This window comes from Lonchura striata, chromosome 21, assembly GCF_050655825.1.
Source record: "Lonchura striata isolate lonStrDom1 chromosome 21, ASM5065582v1, whole genome shotgun sequence".
Classification (NCBI taxonomy): Eukaryota; Metazoa; Chordata; class Aves; order Passeriformes; family Estrildidae; genus Lonchura; species Lonchura striata.
The window spans coordinates 5,965,535-5,982,698 of NC_140723.1; the positions used below are offsets into that span (position 1 = coordinate 5,965,535).

Here is a 17,164-nt window from a genome sequence, read left to right on the forward strand (position 1 = left end):
TTTTATACAACTGTACTGTGGTTGTTTCTGACTCATAAAGCTTCTGTTTATGGCTGATGTTTTCAGCAAAGTAAAAATGGCTTTCCTGCACTGTGATATCCTATGGTCACACTCCCATGCCAAAGGGGCTTGGTAAGATCAGCCAGAGAGAGGAGAAAAAATTGAGGCAACATGTACTTTTTCTGTATTCCTAAATAACACAACTGTGTGTGACAGACAAACTGATGGACAATTCCCGCTTGGATAAACAAATGCAGAATAAAATACTGCACAGTTGGTGCTGATTAGAACAACCCCCTCCAGTCAGGGTACTCCTGACTCCCCACAGCAGAGTGCTGCTCCACAAAGGAAATGTGCTTTCCCAGTCTTTCCACTTGGTTCCAGGAGAAACACTGCAGATTCCAGAAAAGTGTGACATTTCCCAAGCAATCCATTTGTGGCAGATTGTTTACTGCACATTAGAAAAAGGAATGTGATTATAAAAGGATTTTAAAAAATGGAAGCCTTCAATTTTCAAGCCACTTTTATAAGGAACTGAATTACTACGTACAGGTTCAGGAGGAAATAGAATTTTCTGCAGCAGTGTTCTTAGAAGAGGTGCCAGGAGTAATAACTTACACACAGCTTAAGGGAATTCACAAAAACCTTGAATCCATGAAATAATAGACATCTCACAAGTATACATGGTGCAGAATGGATAATGATGAAATTGAATGAGACCAAAGTTTTTAAGGAACATTTTTTAGTGGATGATTTACTTTTCTTATTAATAATTAGCTGTTCTACATATTTTGACAAAGTCTTGCATTTCTACTCACCTGATTCATTTTGAATTCCTGTTGTGTTCTGAAAAGATACACACAACAAAGAAACTCCTTTGATTACATGAACCCTAAAAAGAAAAACAGACAATTGTAATACGTACCTATGTACACATTTACATTGAAGTGAAAGTACATACAGAGCTGTAGTTTCTCTTCCTAAATTGTCTGTAGAAAAGGAGCATTTTGCTTTAGAAAAAAGTCTGCTCCAGGCTGCAGTTTTGTTATTACAGTTCAAATGCGTCTGAATAATGTCAAGATTATCTAGAATTAATCTTTTTCCCACTTTAAATGATGATGTAACAGATGTGCTCAGGTACAATTGTTCCATTTGTTTTTTAAAGTAAGTTAGTTTGCTCAAGATTGAGTACTCTTTAGAATTTTATATCAAAGCATTATAGAAGGACTTACACGGTTTTCAAACTAAAAAAATGCATGTATTGAGGCTCTACTCATCTATATTAGAAACAGAAAAATATTCCTTAAATTGACCTGTATTGAGGTATCTTATTACACTAATGTATTTTAGATTCCTTTTTTATAAAAGCCTGAGATTTCAAAAGGTTATCTGACAAAAATTCCTAGTTCAAGTAGGCCTCAAATTTGGATAGTCACAACTTGAGGGAAAACTAATCAGAATGAGGCCATATCTAAGAGTCGAGATCAACTCACTTCCTTTCTTTGTTAATGTATACAAAACAGCATGTTTGCAAATTAGGCCCAAAACACTTTTAGACCCATTGTCATACAGAATTTTCAATAAATTAACGTCCCCCATTTTTGAAAGTGAACTGGTCCCTCTTCACTTAAAGCACTTTATTCAAGTACTGCTATTCTTTCATTACTGCTATTACTATAACAATGATCAACTGAAATTTTTTACTAAGTACTCTGCATAAGTACTAACATTTAATTTAAAATAAGTTCAAGCAAAATCTTCTCTAAATAGATTTCACATAATCCCTCTCATCTTTGCACTGAAAGAATTCTTAATGCTGTGCAAAAGTGACAATACTGCCAAAGAGAAATCTGTAAGAAAAGGAAAAATGTCCTTGGAAATGATATTTCTGTTGTATACACCTCTTCCAGGATTAAGCCTTTTGTCCTGGTGTTTCCATAATATGTGAGCATTTAAACACAGAGCTGAAACATCTGTATTTCAGTTCCAGTTTTGCAACTGCTTCTGAGGGATTTAAAGTTTTCCAGCAAAGACCAGCTATGGGATAAGGAGCTCCATCCGAGCAGCTTGTACACATCCAAAGAAAAACATTCCTTTTGGAATGCATTATTTCTAACTTCTAACTGATTTCAGTATTGGAGTCAGCATAAACATCTGTATTTAAGCTGAGGCCTGAACATCAGGGAAAAACCCAGCAATCTTATTAATTGTTCATTGGGACAAAACCCATGCAACATCATTTTAAAAATGAAATAATTTCTGTAGCAGGAGAGGTGTCAAGTAATTTCCTGGTATGAAACCAAACTTACTTTTCATATCAAATGTCTCATTTTTATATACTGTTAGAATATTTTTATACAATTACATAAAGTCAAGGAAAGGCAGAACCTCTTGTGGACACAGGAGCACAGCCTGAGGAGCACAGGCTGGCACAACTTTGTTGTTACTGTCTCCCCTGCCTATTTCTACTTTTTCTCCTCCCTCTCACCAAAAATCATCATCCCCTCCATGCCACAGGCTCAGCTGTCCACATGATCTCTGACACTGCACACTTTGCCCAAAAATCCAGATATACACAGACAATAAAACACTTTCTTACAGGAAAAAAAACACTGAACACCATCACTATCCACACTGGAGAATCTGAGAGAAGTAAATAGCAATAAAGTGATGGGCTGCAGATTTTTAAAGGAAAGTCCTGTCAAACTGAACATTTCCACTAAGCTGAATTTTCTTAGCCCAATTATTGAACAAATTACTCAAAAAATTTGAAAAGAAGACAAAATCTTCTTACTTTGTTTCATTTGAGGAGTAAAAATACACTTTTCTTCTTTTTCATATACTTTGCTGAGAATTAATAGTTAACAAAGAATTTTTGAAACAAAAATAATGTTATTTTTACAAATTTTGTAAATATTTTATTCAACTTTTATGCAACAGGTTGTATCCCAACCTCTCAATGGTATTTCTTAGGAGATGACAACACACCTCAATAAACTGATGTAGTTAATCATCCATACAACACAGTTTAGGCAGATTCCTAACAGACTGTACTACTCTATATTCTTTCAACTACCAATTACCAGTGGAACCATTTGAGCATAAAACAGAATTAGGTGAGAAATTAAATTTGTAGCAAACCAAAAGTTTTAAGGAGTATTTTTAAAGCTATTAATTTAAAATACACACTTCATATTAAAATTTTATACCTGCAGTTTGGTATTTTTTTTCCCTCTTCCGCATTACTTATTTTGTTAACAGCGAATTCAACTATGTGAAAAGCAAGATTAATTGTACTGGAAAATAAGTAAAATTTATACTGTACAGAGTCTTGCGTGCAGCCACTAGTTGTATGAAATTAATCAAAATGAAATGTAAGAACAGAAGTATCTGTAACAGTAAACTTGGGGTTTAACTTTTGGTACACAAAGTTCAACAAACTCAAGAAAATATGAAATTAATTCTACAAGTGCTGCCCAACCATCAGCTCCCAGCAGAACCAGTGAGTAGCAACAAGGTCTTTACTCTCATCAGGAGCAAGCTCTGACTCCAAGCACTAAGGGATTCCCAGCTACACCCAGTCCTGTATGGGATTTCCCAGAAAAGCCCCAAAGAAAACCACACTACTCTGATGTGTCACCAGGGGATTCTCTCCTCTATCAAAGGCACACTGATGGCCCCATTAAATCAGTTTTAAAGTTAGTCAACAACTGCATTAGTACTTTGAAAAAGTCACTCAGCAGCTCCATCAAATACACATAGCAAGTATTTTCATCCAACCTCTCCTCCAAACTCAACAGCAACATAACCTAATCTATTAAAGACCTGGATATGATTAATAACATTTACCACAATGAACTTCAACCATTCAGTGACAGCCCGAAGAAAAGAACAATAAAATTCTATCCCAAAAGTGAAGCACACACACCAGCAACCTGAATTTTCAAAATTAATTCTCAGAAAACATTGCCAAGTCATATTGATTTTAAACTACTCCTTACTATCTCATGAGTATAAAATTACTACACACTTACTCAAGACATTTAAGCATCTGGGAAAACAAGAAGAGAAAGAAGATCTACTGCATTGTCTTATCTTAGAGTCACAGAAAAATTTATTTTTCTGAAAGGCTCAGTTTTAGCCAACAAATTATATTTATTCATATAAGAATATACAAGGTATTTGTATTTAAGGAAACACTGTGGTCTTTAAAACAAAATCCTTAAAGCAAAAAGTATTTTGACATTATTTCTGAATCTGTGCTTCAGAATTTTAAATGTTCCCTTAGAAAACCTATGTTGTTAGGAATAAAGTCTGCAAACAAAAGCAAGTGATTTTATTCAAAACCAGCATTGCAGATCATCCCTTTGCAACTCAAGCAGACTGAAACAGACTAGTAAGCACTCCTAGGTTTTACTAAGTAGACTACCTTCTGATTTTATAAACCATATTTATAATTTCTGTATGTGGGGTTTTTTTTAAATCCCAGCATCCAAAAGCATTTTGAAAGAGAATGCTGCTTCCAATTCAGAGGAAGGAAAAACCCGGCATGAGAGTATCGATCCTATTTTGGAAGCTGAAAATGGGACATGCATTACGTCACTGCTCCAGTAAAAACATGTTCATTAGAGAACCAGGAACAAGTTGAAAATCTCCATGGCCTGTTTTCCTAATGCCCGGGGTTCAGGCTGGGATACTGCACAGCTCCTGCCTTTGTTTTACTTTCTAGCTGCAGCACATGACCATTTTTTAAACATCAAGACAGCTACATGTTTTCAATACTGAAATACTCTCACCCACGAATTTTCCATGTATTAGGTGAAATAAAGCTTGCCAATTTAAAAACATAAAAGTTCATGTTAACTCTAAAAGTTTGAAATATGCATGTGATAGGGAATCACATTTCCCTATGTTTCTATGGACAGGCACTTACATGCAAAGACATTTTTAGTTACTCAAGACTGCCTGAATAAGAGCAGAGAAAAAATGGGCAGACAATGATTTTCTGAACACTAAAATCTATTACCTATTGACTAGTAAGAAAAAAAACTTTGCTTACTGCCAAATAAGCAAATAAACTGCTACACCTCAGGAAGGTTTGTTCAGGTAACCAAGATAATAAGCCAAGAAATCACCAACACTACACAAACCCCTAGTTTATTAATTACACAGCAACTAGTCAAGAGAAGTCAACAGAAAATAACAACTCTCTAACAAGTGCAAATATGCAGAAATTCCACTCCAATCTTCAGATATAAGTGCACTTTAATTTGACTCACAAATGCAGTAAAACCCAACAAAAATTTTTTCAGGTTAAGTACACTGCTGATTTATTACTGTGTGAAAAAGTCAATTTCAGTCATTTTACAACACAGAACTCATCCTCCCACTTTTGACTACAGCATGTTTTATACAGAGGCAGAGAAGAAATATTTTTCAGCTTATTCTCAGTGGAGAAAAAACATATCAGTAAAAGAAATTATGTCATTTGAGGGGTTAACTTCAGGATCAAATCTGCCCTTTCCATGAGAACAAGTTCAACAGCAAAGATATTACCGTATTTTACACAGGTTTGCCATGGCAGGAATATATTACTGGTCATCTCTAGACCTCTTTGAATTTCTGTTTCTAACAGAGAGACACCCAGTAAGCAGCATCTCCCTTTTATACAGTTTATATTACTTGTTTATCTCTAAGGATCAAGGATTTTATGTGTAACAGTGGAATGGAGACATCACTGCACTGCAGGACGGACTTCGAGAGCCATTTCAGTTGTTACAGAAAAAAATATTTATTTATATATTTATGAACTTTCTGCCTTACTTCTCTTCCATTCTCAAGCAAATTTTCAATAGTAAAAAGTGGATTTGTTATACCAATGCACAAAAGTGCTTGAACATTCTTCCCCAGTAGAAAGCTGTTCTTTGGACTCCCATAAAACAGGCACCAACTCAGCAATCTCCAAATACCATACTTCTAGGATAAGTGCCAGGGGCACTTCTAGCAAAGATATGTTATCCAAAGTGATTATCTGCCCTTTAATTAACGTAACTAGGGTTCCACTGTCAGTGCCACTATTTTTATGGAGGCACTGCTGCCCCAGCAAATCCTGGGATCCTTGAAAACCAACAGGTACCTGCACATGGCTCTCACTGCTGTCTCTGCAAGTCCAAAAGTTCTTCTGCTTCTTAAACATCACTCCCTCATCTATCAGTGACACGGATCTCCATCTGAAAAGTGCCAGTGCTCTCGCTGATTCACCATTATGCTTTCCTGCAGTTGGAAGAGCTGGAAATCTCTACACCAAGGAAAGCAGCCCTGAATTCTTAACATGCTCGTCGTTTTTACAGAAATGTTGTAAGCATCAGAAGACAACAATAACAGAATCATAGAATGACCTGGGTTCAAAGAGACCTTAAAGCTCATCCAGTCCCACCCCCTGCCATGGACAGAGACATCTTCCACTATCCCAGGTTGCTCCAAGCCCTGTTCAACCCAGCCTTGGACACTTCTAGGGATGAGGCATCAAAAGCTTCTCTGGACACCTGCGCCAGGGCCTCACCAGCCTCATGGCGAACAATTTCTTCCATATAGCTAACCTAAACTTCCCCTCTTTCAATTTGAAACCATTACTTCTTGTAATCAGTTCCTACAGTTCCTGGTGAGGAACATAATTACATGCCATTCTACTGTACATCTCCAGTTACCCTCATTTATTTAGTATATTTGAGTAAGCTGGAGAAGACTTTGCATCCAAACAGTATGCCCAAAGTCCACAGCACAGCCTGGGAACAGCAAACTGGGGCAGCATGAGAAGCACAAGTAGCCCTGCTATTCTCTAGAGCTGTCCACTGCTGCTCACTCAAATGTGAAAGAAGAATAGTTCTCTTGCCACTGAATGATCATTTAGCAGGTGCAGCCATACCACCTTCTCTTCCTTCCTCAGCTGAAAACAACTTAAAGTTTTCTTTACTGCTTCAGAACGGAAATTTTGCAGCTTCATATGAATTTGAAACCACTGGAAACTTCACTGTATACTTCAGCTACCTGTCCATGAGATGGTTATCAGCAAAGCTCCACAGGCTGCTCTGCCTTCAAATAAAAAATGCACTTAGGATACATCTCTTAAGCTGTTCTAAACATCTTACATGAATATTTTTCATCTCACCCCAAACATTTTTTCCTGCACGGTACCACTGCACAATTAATTATTCTCCGACTTAGAAGAATAATTCACGGATGGCCATCTCCAGTGAGGGAACCAATTCTGGAGTTAATTTCTTCCAGCCCTGCTCACTCAGCTTGGCGGAACGTGACCTGCAGGAGCTTTGGCACCTGCGAAGTGCCAGAACTTCTGAAGACAGTTTAAAAGAGCAGAGTTCTCCCAGCATCGCGCTGGCAGCGGCAGGAGCCAGCCGACACTTCCGAGACAGCATTTTCAAGATTTCAAAAAAAAAAAAAATTGAAAAATCCGCGCCAGGGCATGAAGCGTCCTCCTCCAACCGGCCTCCCTCGCATCCTCCATCCTCGCTTCCCCTCCCGGGGCGCTCCCACGTCCCGGCGGGCTCAGGTCGCGCACCTGCCGCCGCTGCCCGCCCGCCCGCGGCCGCCGCCTCCCCGCGGCCGCCGGGGCGGCTCCGCTCCCGCACAGCCCCCGGGGCCCCCCGCCTGCGCCGCCGGCCCTGCCCCGCGCCCGCCCGGCCGGCCCGCGGCCCCGCTCACCCGGGCCCCGCCGCCTCCGCTCGGCCGGGCCCCGCTGGCGGCGGAGCGGCCTCAGCGCCGGCACCGTCCGGGCGCCATCTTGTCTCCAGCCTCGGAAGTGACGTGCGGGGAGGCCGCGGGCAGGGCCCGCGCGGGACCCCCGGAGCGCTGCCCGCCCCTCGTCTCCATCGTCCTCATCGGCTTCATCCTATCCTTAACAGCCCCTGCCCGCCCCTCGTCTTCATCGGCTTCATCCTCATCCTTAACAGCCCCTGCCCGCCCCTCGTCTCCATCGTCCTCATCGGCTTCGTCCTCATCCTTAACAGCCCCTTCCCGCCCCTCGTCTTCATCGTCCTCATCGGCTTCATCCTCATCCTTAACAGCCCCTGCCCGCCCCTCGTCTTCATCAGCTTCATCCTCATCCTTAACAGCCCCTGCCCGCCCCTCATCTTCATCGGCTTCATCCTCATCCTTAACAGCCCCTTCCCGCCCCTCGTCTCCATCGTCCTCATCGTCTTCATCCTCATCCTTAACAGTCCCTTCCTGCCCCTCGTCTCCATCATCCTCATCGGCTTCATCGGCTTCATCCTCATCCTTAACAGCCCCTTCCCGCCCCTCGTCTCCATCGTCCTCATCGTCTTCATCCTCATCGTTAACAGTCCCTTCCTGCCCCTCATCTTCGTCTTCATCGTCCTCATCAGCTTCATACTCAACAGTCCCTTCCTGCCCTTCCTGCCCTTCATCCCCAGAGCCCCTTCCTGTGCTTCGTCCTCATTGTCTTCTTTGGCTCTATCCTCATCCCCATCAGTGCCTTCCTGCCCCTCATCTTCATCGTCCTCATCAGCTTTATCCTCATCCCCAAGAGTCCCTTCCTGCCCTTCGTCTTCATCGTCCTCATCCGCTTTATCCTCATCTCCAGAGTCTCTTCCTGCCCTTCATCTCCTTCTTCCCCCTCATCAACTTTGTTGTTCTCATCCTCCTCATCCCCAACAGCCTCTTCCTGCCCTTCATCCCCCTCATCGCACTCATCCCCAACCTCCAAGGGGTTCCATCAACTTCATCATCCTCATTCCCCTTGTCATCCTCATCCCTAATTCCCCCTTCTTGCCCCTCATCATCTTCATCACCCTCATTGCTCTCATCCCCAGCAGCCTCTTCCTGCCCTTCATCACCTTCATCCCCAACATCCCCTTTTGCCTTCATCCTCTACATTGCCTTCATGCCCAACATCCACAAGAGCCCCTTCATCACCTTCATTCCATTTGTTCCCCTCATCACCTTCTTTCCATTCATTCCCTTCACCCCCTTCCTCCCCTTCATCACCTTCATTCTTATATTCCTTTCTCCCCCTTCATCCCCAGCACTGCCTTCCTCCCATTCATGCTCTTCATCCCCTTTATCCCTTTTCACCCTCTTTACCCCTTTATCCCCTCCACCCACTCCATCCCCTGAGCCCCCCTTAGATCACACCACATGCCCCAGCCACCTCCATCCACCGCCCTCTGCCAGACAAGCAACAGCTTCTCCAAGCTCTTTGTTGGAACCCATTTGTGCTGTACACAAATTGTACTGTTCCATCTAAACCAAGTTTTTTATTCTGCTATTTCTGAGCAGGTACCTGAGAGGAAAAAAAACCCTCCACAATCACCTGCTGGGAGATGTCTCTATTTGTACTGCGGCACATAACAGTGTGTCTGCCCTTAATTTCTCTCTCCCCAGAATGTTCTATTCATTATGCAGTCAAAGATGTATTCCTCACAGGTTAGGACTGTATTTTACTTGGAATTGTTAAGAATTTGCCATTTTCCCAGAGGAAAATCCCTGATTTAAATCCATAGGACATTAATACAGTTACAGAGAATAGTAAGTTCAGAAATGTTCTATATTTATTTGATGATGTACATCAGTGAGTAACATTAAAACTGTCAGTGAGGCTGGGCACAAAAAGTACTCGGACAGAGGAATCCCATTCCATTCCATGAAGCTGATTTCCTCAGCAAGTAGCCAAGCAAATCACCTGTCTGCCCACTCTTACCAAAACACAGCTTTTTTAAAACAATCCACCCTATTACCAAGAAACAGCTACAAACATAACCTTTCATACGTCTGGAATACAGACACTGCCAGGGAATTTGAACACCTCTGCAGTGATGCATTGGCAAGCAACAGAAGACTAAAAAATAACAGGACAACAGTGATTTTTCCACCTGGAACACTCAGGATGCATTTATATTACAAAATGTTTTGTAGGTACACCATAATCAGTTTTGAAACCTCTAATTTTAGAAATAAGGAAACCTCAAGTAGGTTTAAACTACTTTGACTTATTAGACAAAATTAATTCCAATTTAGCTGTATCAACATTTAATTTTATAAGTAAGTAGACTAGTTAAACCTGTGTAAGTTACGAGGTTATTTTAAGAAAAATCAGGGCTCCCATTTAACATGTTAGAGCCCTTTATCTGTAACAGAAAAATTTAAAACTTAGAACAAATTACCTACCCAACTAGCTAGAATATGAACCTTTATACCTTCAAGATTAAGTATAAAAATTATCACAAATAACAGAAATTATAGCTTTTCTCCAAATGTATGTAGAAGTCATCCTTATTTTCCCCACATTTATACTGAGAATATCTACCATCTGGTGGTGTTCCAGGGAATCTGCACTTTCAATTTACATTTTCAGTTTTCAGAGAAGCCTACAAATCTTTATTTGATTAAAGTTCTGAACATTTAATTGTTTGTATTCTGAATACATCAATATTTCTGCTGCTGTGCTCTCTAAAATGATGAACAAGCTTTTCTGGTTACTTGGAGGTGTGTAAGCACATAAAAGAGACAAATACTAGCAAAAACCTTTTTGTAAATCTTGGGCTTCTGGCTGAATATATTCAGAGTGACTGAAAAGGAGACTCGTGGGTTAGAGAGAATTATCTTCTTGTGTGTGAAAATCTTATTGAGCCATAGCAGGAAAAAACATTTCTAGAAAAGATTTTTTAAATCAGAAGTTCTCAAGTAGCCTTGAAAGTAGGTGGACTCCAGTGATACCAGTATGGCCAGTTTTTCTCTTGTTAAATGGGACAAGGTCTCTTTTATCTTAACTTTCTGTGCTCTTCTGCTTTGTCCTTATAAACATAGAAGAAAATGTGCTGCATGTTATGGCTCTGGGAAAGACTGAGCTGTTTGGGTAACTGGTTATTAATAGCTCTGAATTTAAGCAATATTACCATCTTTTTCTACAAGTGTAGTTTTTGAAAATAGACAATCGACTGAACCGCTGAGATATTTTGGGAAGTTGTTCTCAAAATGCCCTGGGGAATGGGACTTTTAAGACTTGAGCATTAAGTATTCCTGCTGCTCTCCCTTCTTGTTCATTTAGGTGTGCCCCTCTAACCTCAAGGTCCTTCACAGCCCTCATTTCTGCTTTCTCCAGCCTGCACCACTAGCAGGTTTTGTTATAAACATCTAACTTTTCAAAGCTTAAAGCAATATCCAAGCTTTCACACTACTCAAATGTCCCATGGTTTGGTTGTCTGTCACATTGTACAAAAGTTCCTCAACTGCTGCCCCACAAGTGCTGCTTTTCCCACAGCTATGGAGGGGTCTCTTTTCAGAACCACTTTATGGAATTGGTCATAGGTCATACCTAGTTAGTCTTACATATTTGGGTTCAATATCCTGCTCCAAAGGGCTTTCCCACAACTCCCATTTGACTGACTTCAGCAAAAGGGTAAGCAGGATATCTGATGGGACAGGAGAGGGGTGTTAAGACGGTTATGTTGATTTATTCCCTCTTAATCATAGGTTGTGATCCCAAGGCTTTTACCCAGTTTCACACAAGAGATGACTCCTGTCCAAAATTGATCATTGCCCTCTCCAGAATGTGACAGCTGCTGAGATCTTCAGTCCAGCAGGTAAATTCTGTAGGACTTGATAGAATGGGTTGGATTGGAATTTAATTGGCACCAGTTCTACCCTGCTGCCATGGTCAGGGACACCTTCCACTATCTCAAGTTGCTCCAAGCCCTGTCCAGCCTGGCCTTGGACACTTCCAGGGATGGGGCAGCTGTACTAAGATGGACTTAGTAGCCATTTCCTGCATACTACTCACACTAACTGGCTAAATTTCATGTGTACAGATTACACCAACAGTGTCACAGGGCTAAAGACAAAGTTCACTAAAATGTAAATTTATCAATGACATCGGATAATCTCCATTGCAAACTGGAGCAGATATTTTAGGACTGTCTCTATAAATTGATTTGAACACTACAGTATTGGGTCCAGAAAATTGATGCCCATGAGTTTCTTAGCTGAATTAATCACTTAAATTTACTTAATATAGAAATATTTATGTTGAGAGAATATGTTGGTGATACTCCATGGAAGGAAGAACATGTAAGAATCATTTTCAGCTCTTGGTTGTACTGCCTACTAGTTGTGTAGTGACAGGCTGGCTCAGAGGATGAAAATAGCACCAGGAAAGGAGAAAGCATCTCACTGCCTGCACTCCTGCTTCTTCCAAATTCCAGCAGCTGGATCAACCAGAACGACTGAGATGGTGTACAGATGGTGTAAGCAAACCATGAGTAACCAATATGTAGCTTTTGTTTTGTTGGAAGCATTTTAAAAATGAAATCAGGCTCGATGAGTAGGAGGCAATTCATAAGAATCTGAAGCTTTTCTGTTATGAACAAGCTCATCCTTCCTGTTAAAATGCCATCTGTAATTCCCACCACTAGCTGGGGCTCAGGTACAGCTTACTGAGTGTGCAGTTATTGTGCATCTACATCAGCCTGCAGTGAGGAGTCTTTAATTTTAATATTCTGCTCATGCATTTCTTTACCCATTTGTTTTTGTCAGGTGTATGAAATCTGAAGTCATTCTTACAGCTCTTGCTCACTTTCTGCATGAAATGCAAGCATGGTTTACCTTCTCAATAATTCTATTGCGACTTTCCTCTCAATCAAACATGCTTACTGTGTTAGTAAGTTCAGTATCGATCATGACAAAATGAACTAGAATTCATCAGGAAAATTGTTTTCAAGGAGAAGCTTCATAATTATGAATTAAATATTTTTTAACTTCAGCCCTTCCAGGTTTAAATGAAGAAGTGACAAGCTTTGCCTCCCTGTGAGAGGTGATTAACAATAATGTATGCTTACATGATCTCATTAATATTTTGTCTGTTACAAAAACTCAGATCTTAGTTCCAGGAGTAGTTTCCTCAGGCTAAGTCCAGGTCTGGATCAGAGGGAACTTTGAACAGCAACTTAAATCAATAAATTCTTCTACTGCTTTATAACAGGCAGCCTGTAAAAGTGAGCTGTGCTTTTTATATGCAACTTGCCTGTAAGGGCTGGTTTTTAGGTCAAAATCTGTTGTACCACCTATATGTAAACCTTTGTCTAAGTGGTGAGAAGTGGACTTTTCTCAGTTCTCTTTGTCTAAACAGTTTGTAGGGTTGTAGGCAGGAAAACAGCTCTGGACTGTCCCTTATTTCTCAGCAAATTGCCTCAGTGCCTGATGTACAGGAGAGGGCATTCCTTCAAGAAGGAAGCTGGAATGTACTACACTGTGCTCAGTTATTGCTGCTTATCCAACTCCTGGGGGGTTTATTCCTGTGGTGGATAGGAAATGAGGAAGAGCTGACATTCCTATCTCTTTTCCCTTGAGCACACCTGCTGAACCTGTTAATTCCTTCCCTGTTTCCTGCATAGGATGAATCAAATGTCATGAGGCAAAATAACCACAGGACTCAAAGGAATGTGTTATTTGGTTCATAAAGGCAGGAAATGGAGTTGCTTCCCAGCTCAAATGAGACATACAGTACTAATTTCCTAAGACAAACACCATTACATTTAAAATTGTCTTGTTAGAAAATATTTGGTCATTCTGGAAAGAAGAATGGAGTATTTTAATAAAGATTTAGGTTCAACCACTTCTAGTCAATGACTAAATTCAGTTACTGGTCATTATTGCCTTCAAGCTGTTACCAGCAATTGTAAGAAAGATTACTCAAAGGGCTTGTGCAGTGCAATGAAATCCATGTTCTTAGAACATCGATAGCTTCCAGTTCTGCACAGGAGAAAGAAGCCCCAGGGTTCTCTGAGTAATAGGACAGATTTCACTTCAACAGGACCATCTTCCCCTTAAAACCCAGCTTTTTTACATGGCTGTTACTGGACTTGTTGCTGTGTTCCATCAGCATCACTCTTACTGCCTTTCCAACTGGAAAATAAGGTTGTAACCTTTTTAAGATTTTTTCATTTCCTTGATGCAAGTTTATCTGAGTACTGATGTGGGTTAACATCTGAAGTAGCCCTACAGGCTGGCAAGTCCATTGGCAAGTCCAGTTTTATCTGAAGCTGGAAATATGAACAAAAATTAAATTTTAGTGAAGACCAAGTGTTGCAGTTCTCTACTTTCACTTATCCTTCCACTTTCCTCTTTTTTTGTGCATGTCACTCTTTGGTTTTGGTTCTGAACTCTCAATAATCACTCATCCTTGCCAACTGCCTCCTGGAGACAGAACACAGCTTTGAAAATGCATGGAATGGGCAGCAATCCTTTGCCTGCTAAGACATTTGCCAGTTAAGAATTTACCAGAGTCTGAAAATCTGACTTCTCAAGCCTGGAAGAGCTGAACAAGCTCCATGATTGAATGAGGATCTTTGTGTTGCAGCCCAACTGTTTGTTGCAGAGCAGGGGGAGCTGTGGGTTTGGTCTGATGCCTAAATCCACAAGGCCTGGACAAAGACACATGGCCAGTCTGATGCTCAGTTTATTTATCCATAAATACCTCCATGCTGCAGCTATGAAAAGTGTACAAAGCATTAATTCAGCCTTCTCATTATGGCACCTGGTGTCAAGTTACAGATCCCATGTTACCTTCTGCATCCATCAGGAGTTGTCAAACAAAAAAAAAAAAATGCTGGGGATTTCAATATGATTAATCCTTTAGCTTAAAAAAGCTGTCTGCAGAAGGATGGGTATGGCCAATCTGATGTTTCAGCTGGTGTAACAATGTCATCTTAAACCACTTTAGAGTGGTCCAGCAGCATCAACACTGCAGAACTGCAGCCAGTGCCAGAGAAATTAATTTTAGATTGTTCCCCATCAAAAGCAACCCAAGTGCACTTCTGACCTGAATGGTCTTGGAGATTCAGTAAGGTGCATTTTTCCTCTGTATCCATTTTTCCTGTCTTATGGAAAAGAATATTCAGAATGGTGTTACCATAAAATGTAATGGAACTTCTCTTCATTGGAACTAATATGAAGCTGTGACAGGACTAATGTTTTAATGTTTAAAGTTTCCTGGGTTGGTGGCTTTTCTCTTACCTGTGTTATAACCTTTGGCAAGTCACTTCATCTGGCAGTCCTTGCCATCTGCCTGTGAACAATGCATCTGTGCTTTTGAGTTTGAACTCTTTACAGAGGTGTTAATGTGCAGAGTGTCCTCAGTCTTTAATAAAATAAGATGTGGTCAAGATAATTGCAACAGCATACTGCAGTGCTCCTAAAATAATAAGCAATTGCTGCATGTTTTAATTGGTATTTAATTATAAAACGAACACTTCTTTCATTTACAGGAGTAAGTCAATCTTCATAATTCTTCTGGTGCACACTTTTTTATTGCTGGTTTTATTGAATCAATTCTTCTGACATTTTCTGTTCTTACAGGAGAAACACGCCTTAAATGAACTCTTGTAAGAATTGCTGTATTGATGTCCAGAACTATTATAAATATTGATGTATCAAGTCACTGCTTTCATAGTTACTACTGCTGTGTATCTTCCCCACAGACACAAATGCAAGGGGACAACTATGTTTATGATATTTTTTAGTGACATCTGGCATTCTCACAGGAAGCCTGGTGCCTGCTTGTCTGTTCGGGGGAGCCGCATTCATGACTCAAAGCCAAGCTGCAAAAGGGAACATTATTGTTACTAACTCTAAAGGAATGAATGTGATCAGGAGTGAGGGCTTTAAGCTAAAAGCAAGTGTTGATTTATTGAGTGTTGCTCCCTGTGAATAAAAGTCAAGCTTGGCCAGCTGGTGAAAGTATGGAGCTGTTGTTTCCTCGTGTGTTCTCATGCATAGGAAGTCTCCTGACCTTGGCCTTGGTGGTACCAATCACTCATTTCAGCTCACAGAAGGATTTGTCCTGGGACAATGTGCTCTTTGACTTCTCACAAAGCAGAAAAAGTCTCATCTTCCGCAGAAAAAGTCTCATCTTCCACAGAAATTCTACCAAAAACCTGCATAGCTTGTGTTCAGCCCACCTTTGAGCTCCTGAACTAGTAATGGGAAGTTGGATAAGGTGACAGCTCAGTCACAGAAGGCTGCAGTAGATTCATGTGAAATACAAACCTCTGTGTGCATCTTTAGTCTGCATTTAAAAATGTTTGTATCATGAAATTACAATTTAATTAAATTAAGGATTCAGTAACACATAGATACGTAACAAATGTGCAAGATTTTAATGAATTTTCCATTGTTTCTTGAGGTTTGCTTGAAGCTGACTGGGATGTTCTGCACTTGAGATTTCTAGGCAGCAAGGTGTATGAATCATCAGAATATTGAATGTATCAGTGCAGCAGCAGTTGTTGGATTTTCAAAGTAAGAGATATCTGCTGGTTCTTTGGAGTCCTTGGTTTCTTCAGCCATAACAGAGTATCCTGGACTCCAACTGATAATCAGAAGGAAATTATCTTCATGTCTTTGTTGGTCAGATTTAATACAGCACAATATTTAGTACTGAGTCTCCAGTGCTGGAAGCCCCCTAAATGTTTCAGTGGAGTGTGGGCCATTTGGTCAAGATTTAAAAAACTTGCCTAAAAAAAAGGGGTGGGCTATAAAGACACAATTAAGACAAAAAAAAATAAGTAGTTGTACCATGAAGTTAAAATGGCTTCTGGAGCAGGAACAAAGCACAGTGTCCTTGAGCGGAATGCTGCCTGTTCAACTGTTCTGTCCATGATCCAGGGAAACTCAGAAACTCAGAAAACCAGAAAGGTTCTCTGCTATACATTTTTCAAATGGGAGGCTTGTTACTAGTGGTGGCATAGGAAAGGTTTCCTCATTTTGGTATTTGCAAATCAGCAGTGACTGAGCTGATGCAGAAGAAACTGGTGACATCTGTGCTATTCCCTTCAGTGGGTGAATAATTCATAGTTCCATATGCCATGCATTTGAGCAGGCATCAGAGCACCTCATGGGGTATTTCCTAGTACAGATAATAAATTGTTAAATTGAGGCTAACAGAATTAATATTCTTTTGCTGCAAGAAGAAAAAACTGTAATTTTCCTGCTTTCATATAAATTAACAGCAAGATAAATATTAGGCTTACTCCTTGGTTATAGGCTGAGAGTCTCATCACATCAGCTCCAGAACTAACTAAAGACTTCTGAATTAGTTTTCTCTCATATGTTTAGTTTTCAATTATAATTTCATTTA

The 17,164-nt window shown here is 40.4% G+C and overlaps 1 protein-coding gene across 6 annotated transcripts in view; it reads right to left on the reverse strand.

Moving 5' to 3' along the window:
* PRDM2 (PR/SET domain 2) overlaps nucleotides 1–7,815 on the reverse strand; it is a 66,792-nt gene extending 58,977 nt beyond the window's left edge. For all 6 annotated transcript variants that reach the window (XR_014949799.1, XM_085558900.1, XM_085558897.1 and 3 more), the window contains exons 1-2: nucleotides 7,723–7,815; nucleotides 819–892 (exon numbers count right to left, since the gene is read on the reverse strand). Coding sequence is in view for 3 of the 6 variants with exons in the window: in XM_085558897.1 (XP_085415023.1) it covers nucleotides 819–827 (9 nt within the window). In the remaining 3 variants the exon portion in view is untranslated. The remainder of the gene's footprint in view (nucleotides 1–818; nucleotides 893–7,722) is intronic.
* Between the last annotated feature and the right edge of the window lie 9,349 nt (nucleotides 7,816–17,164).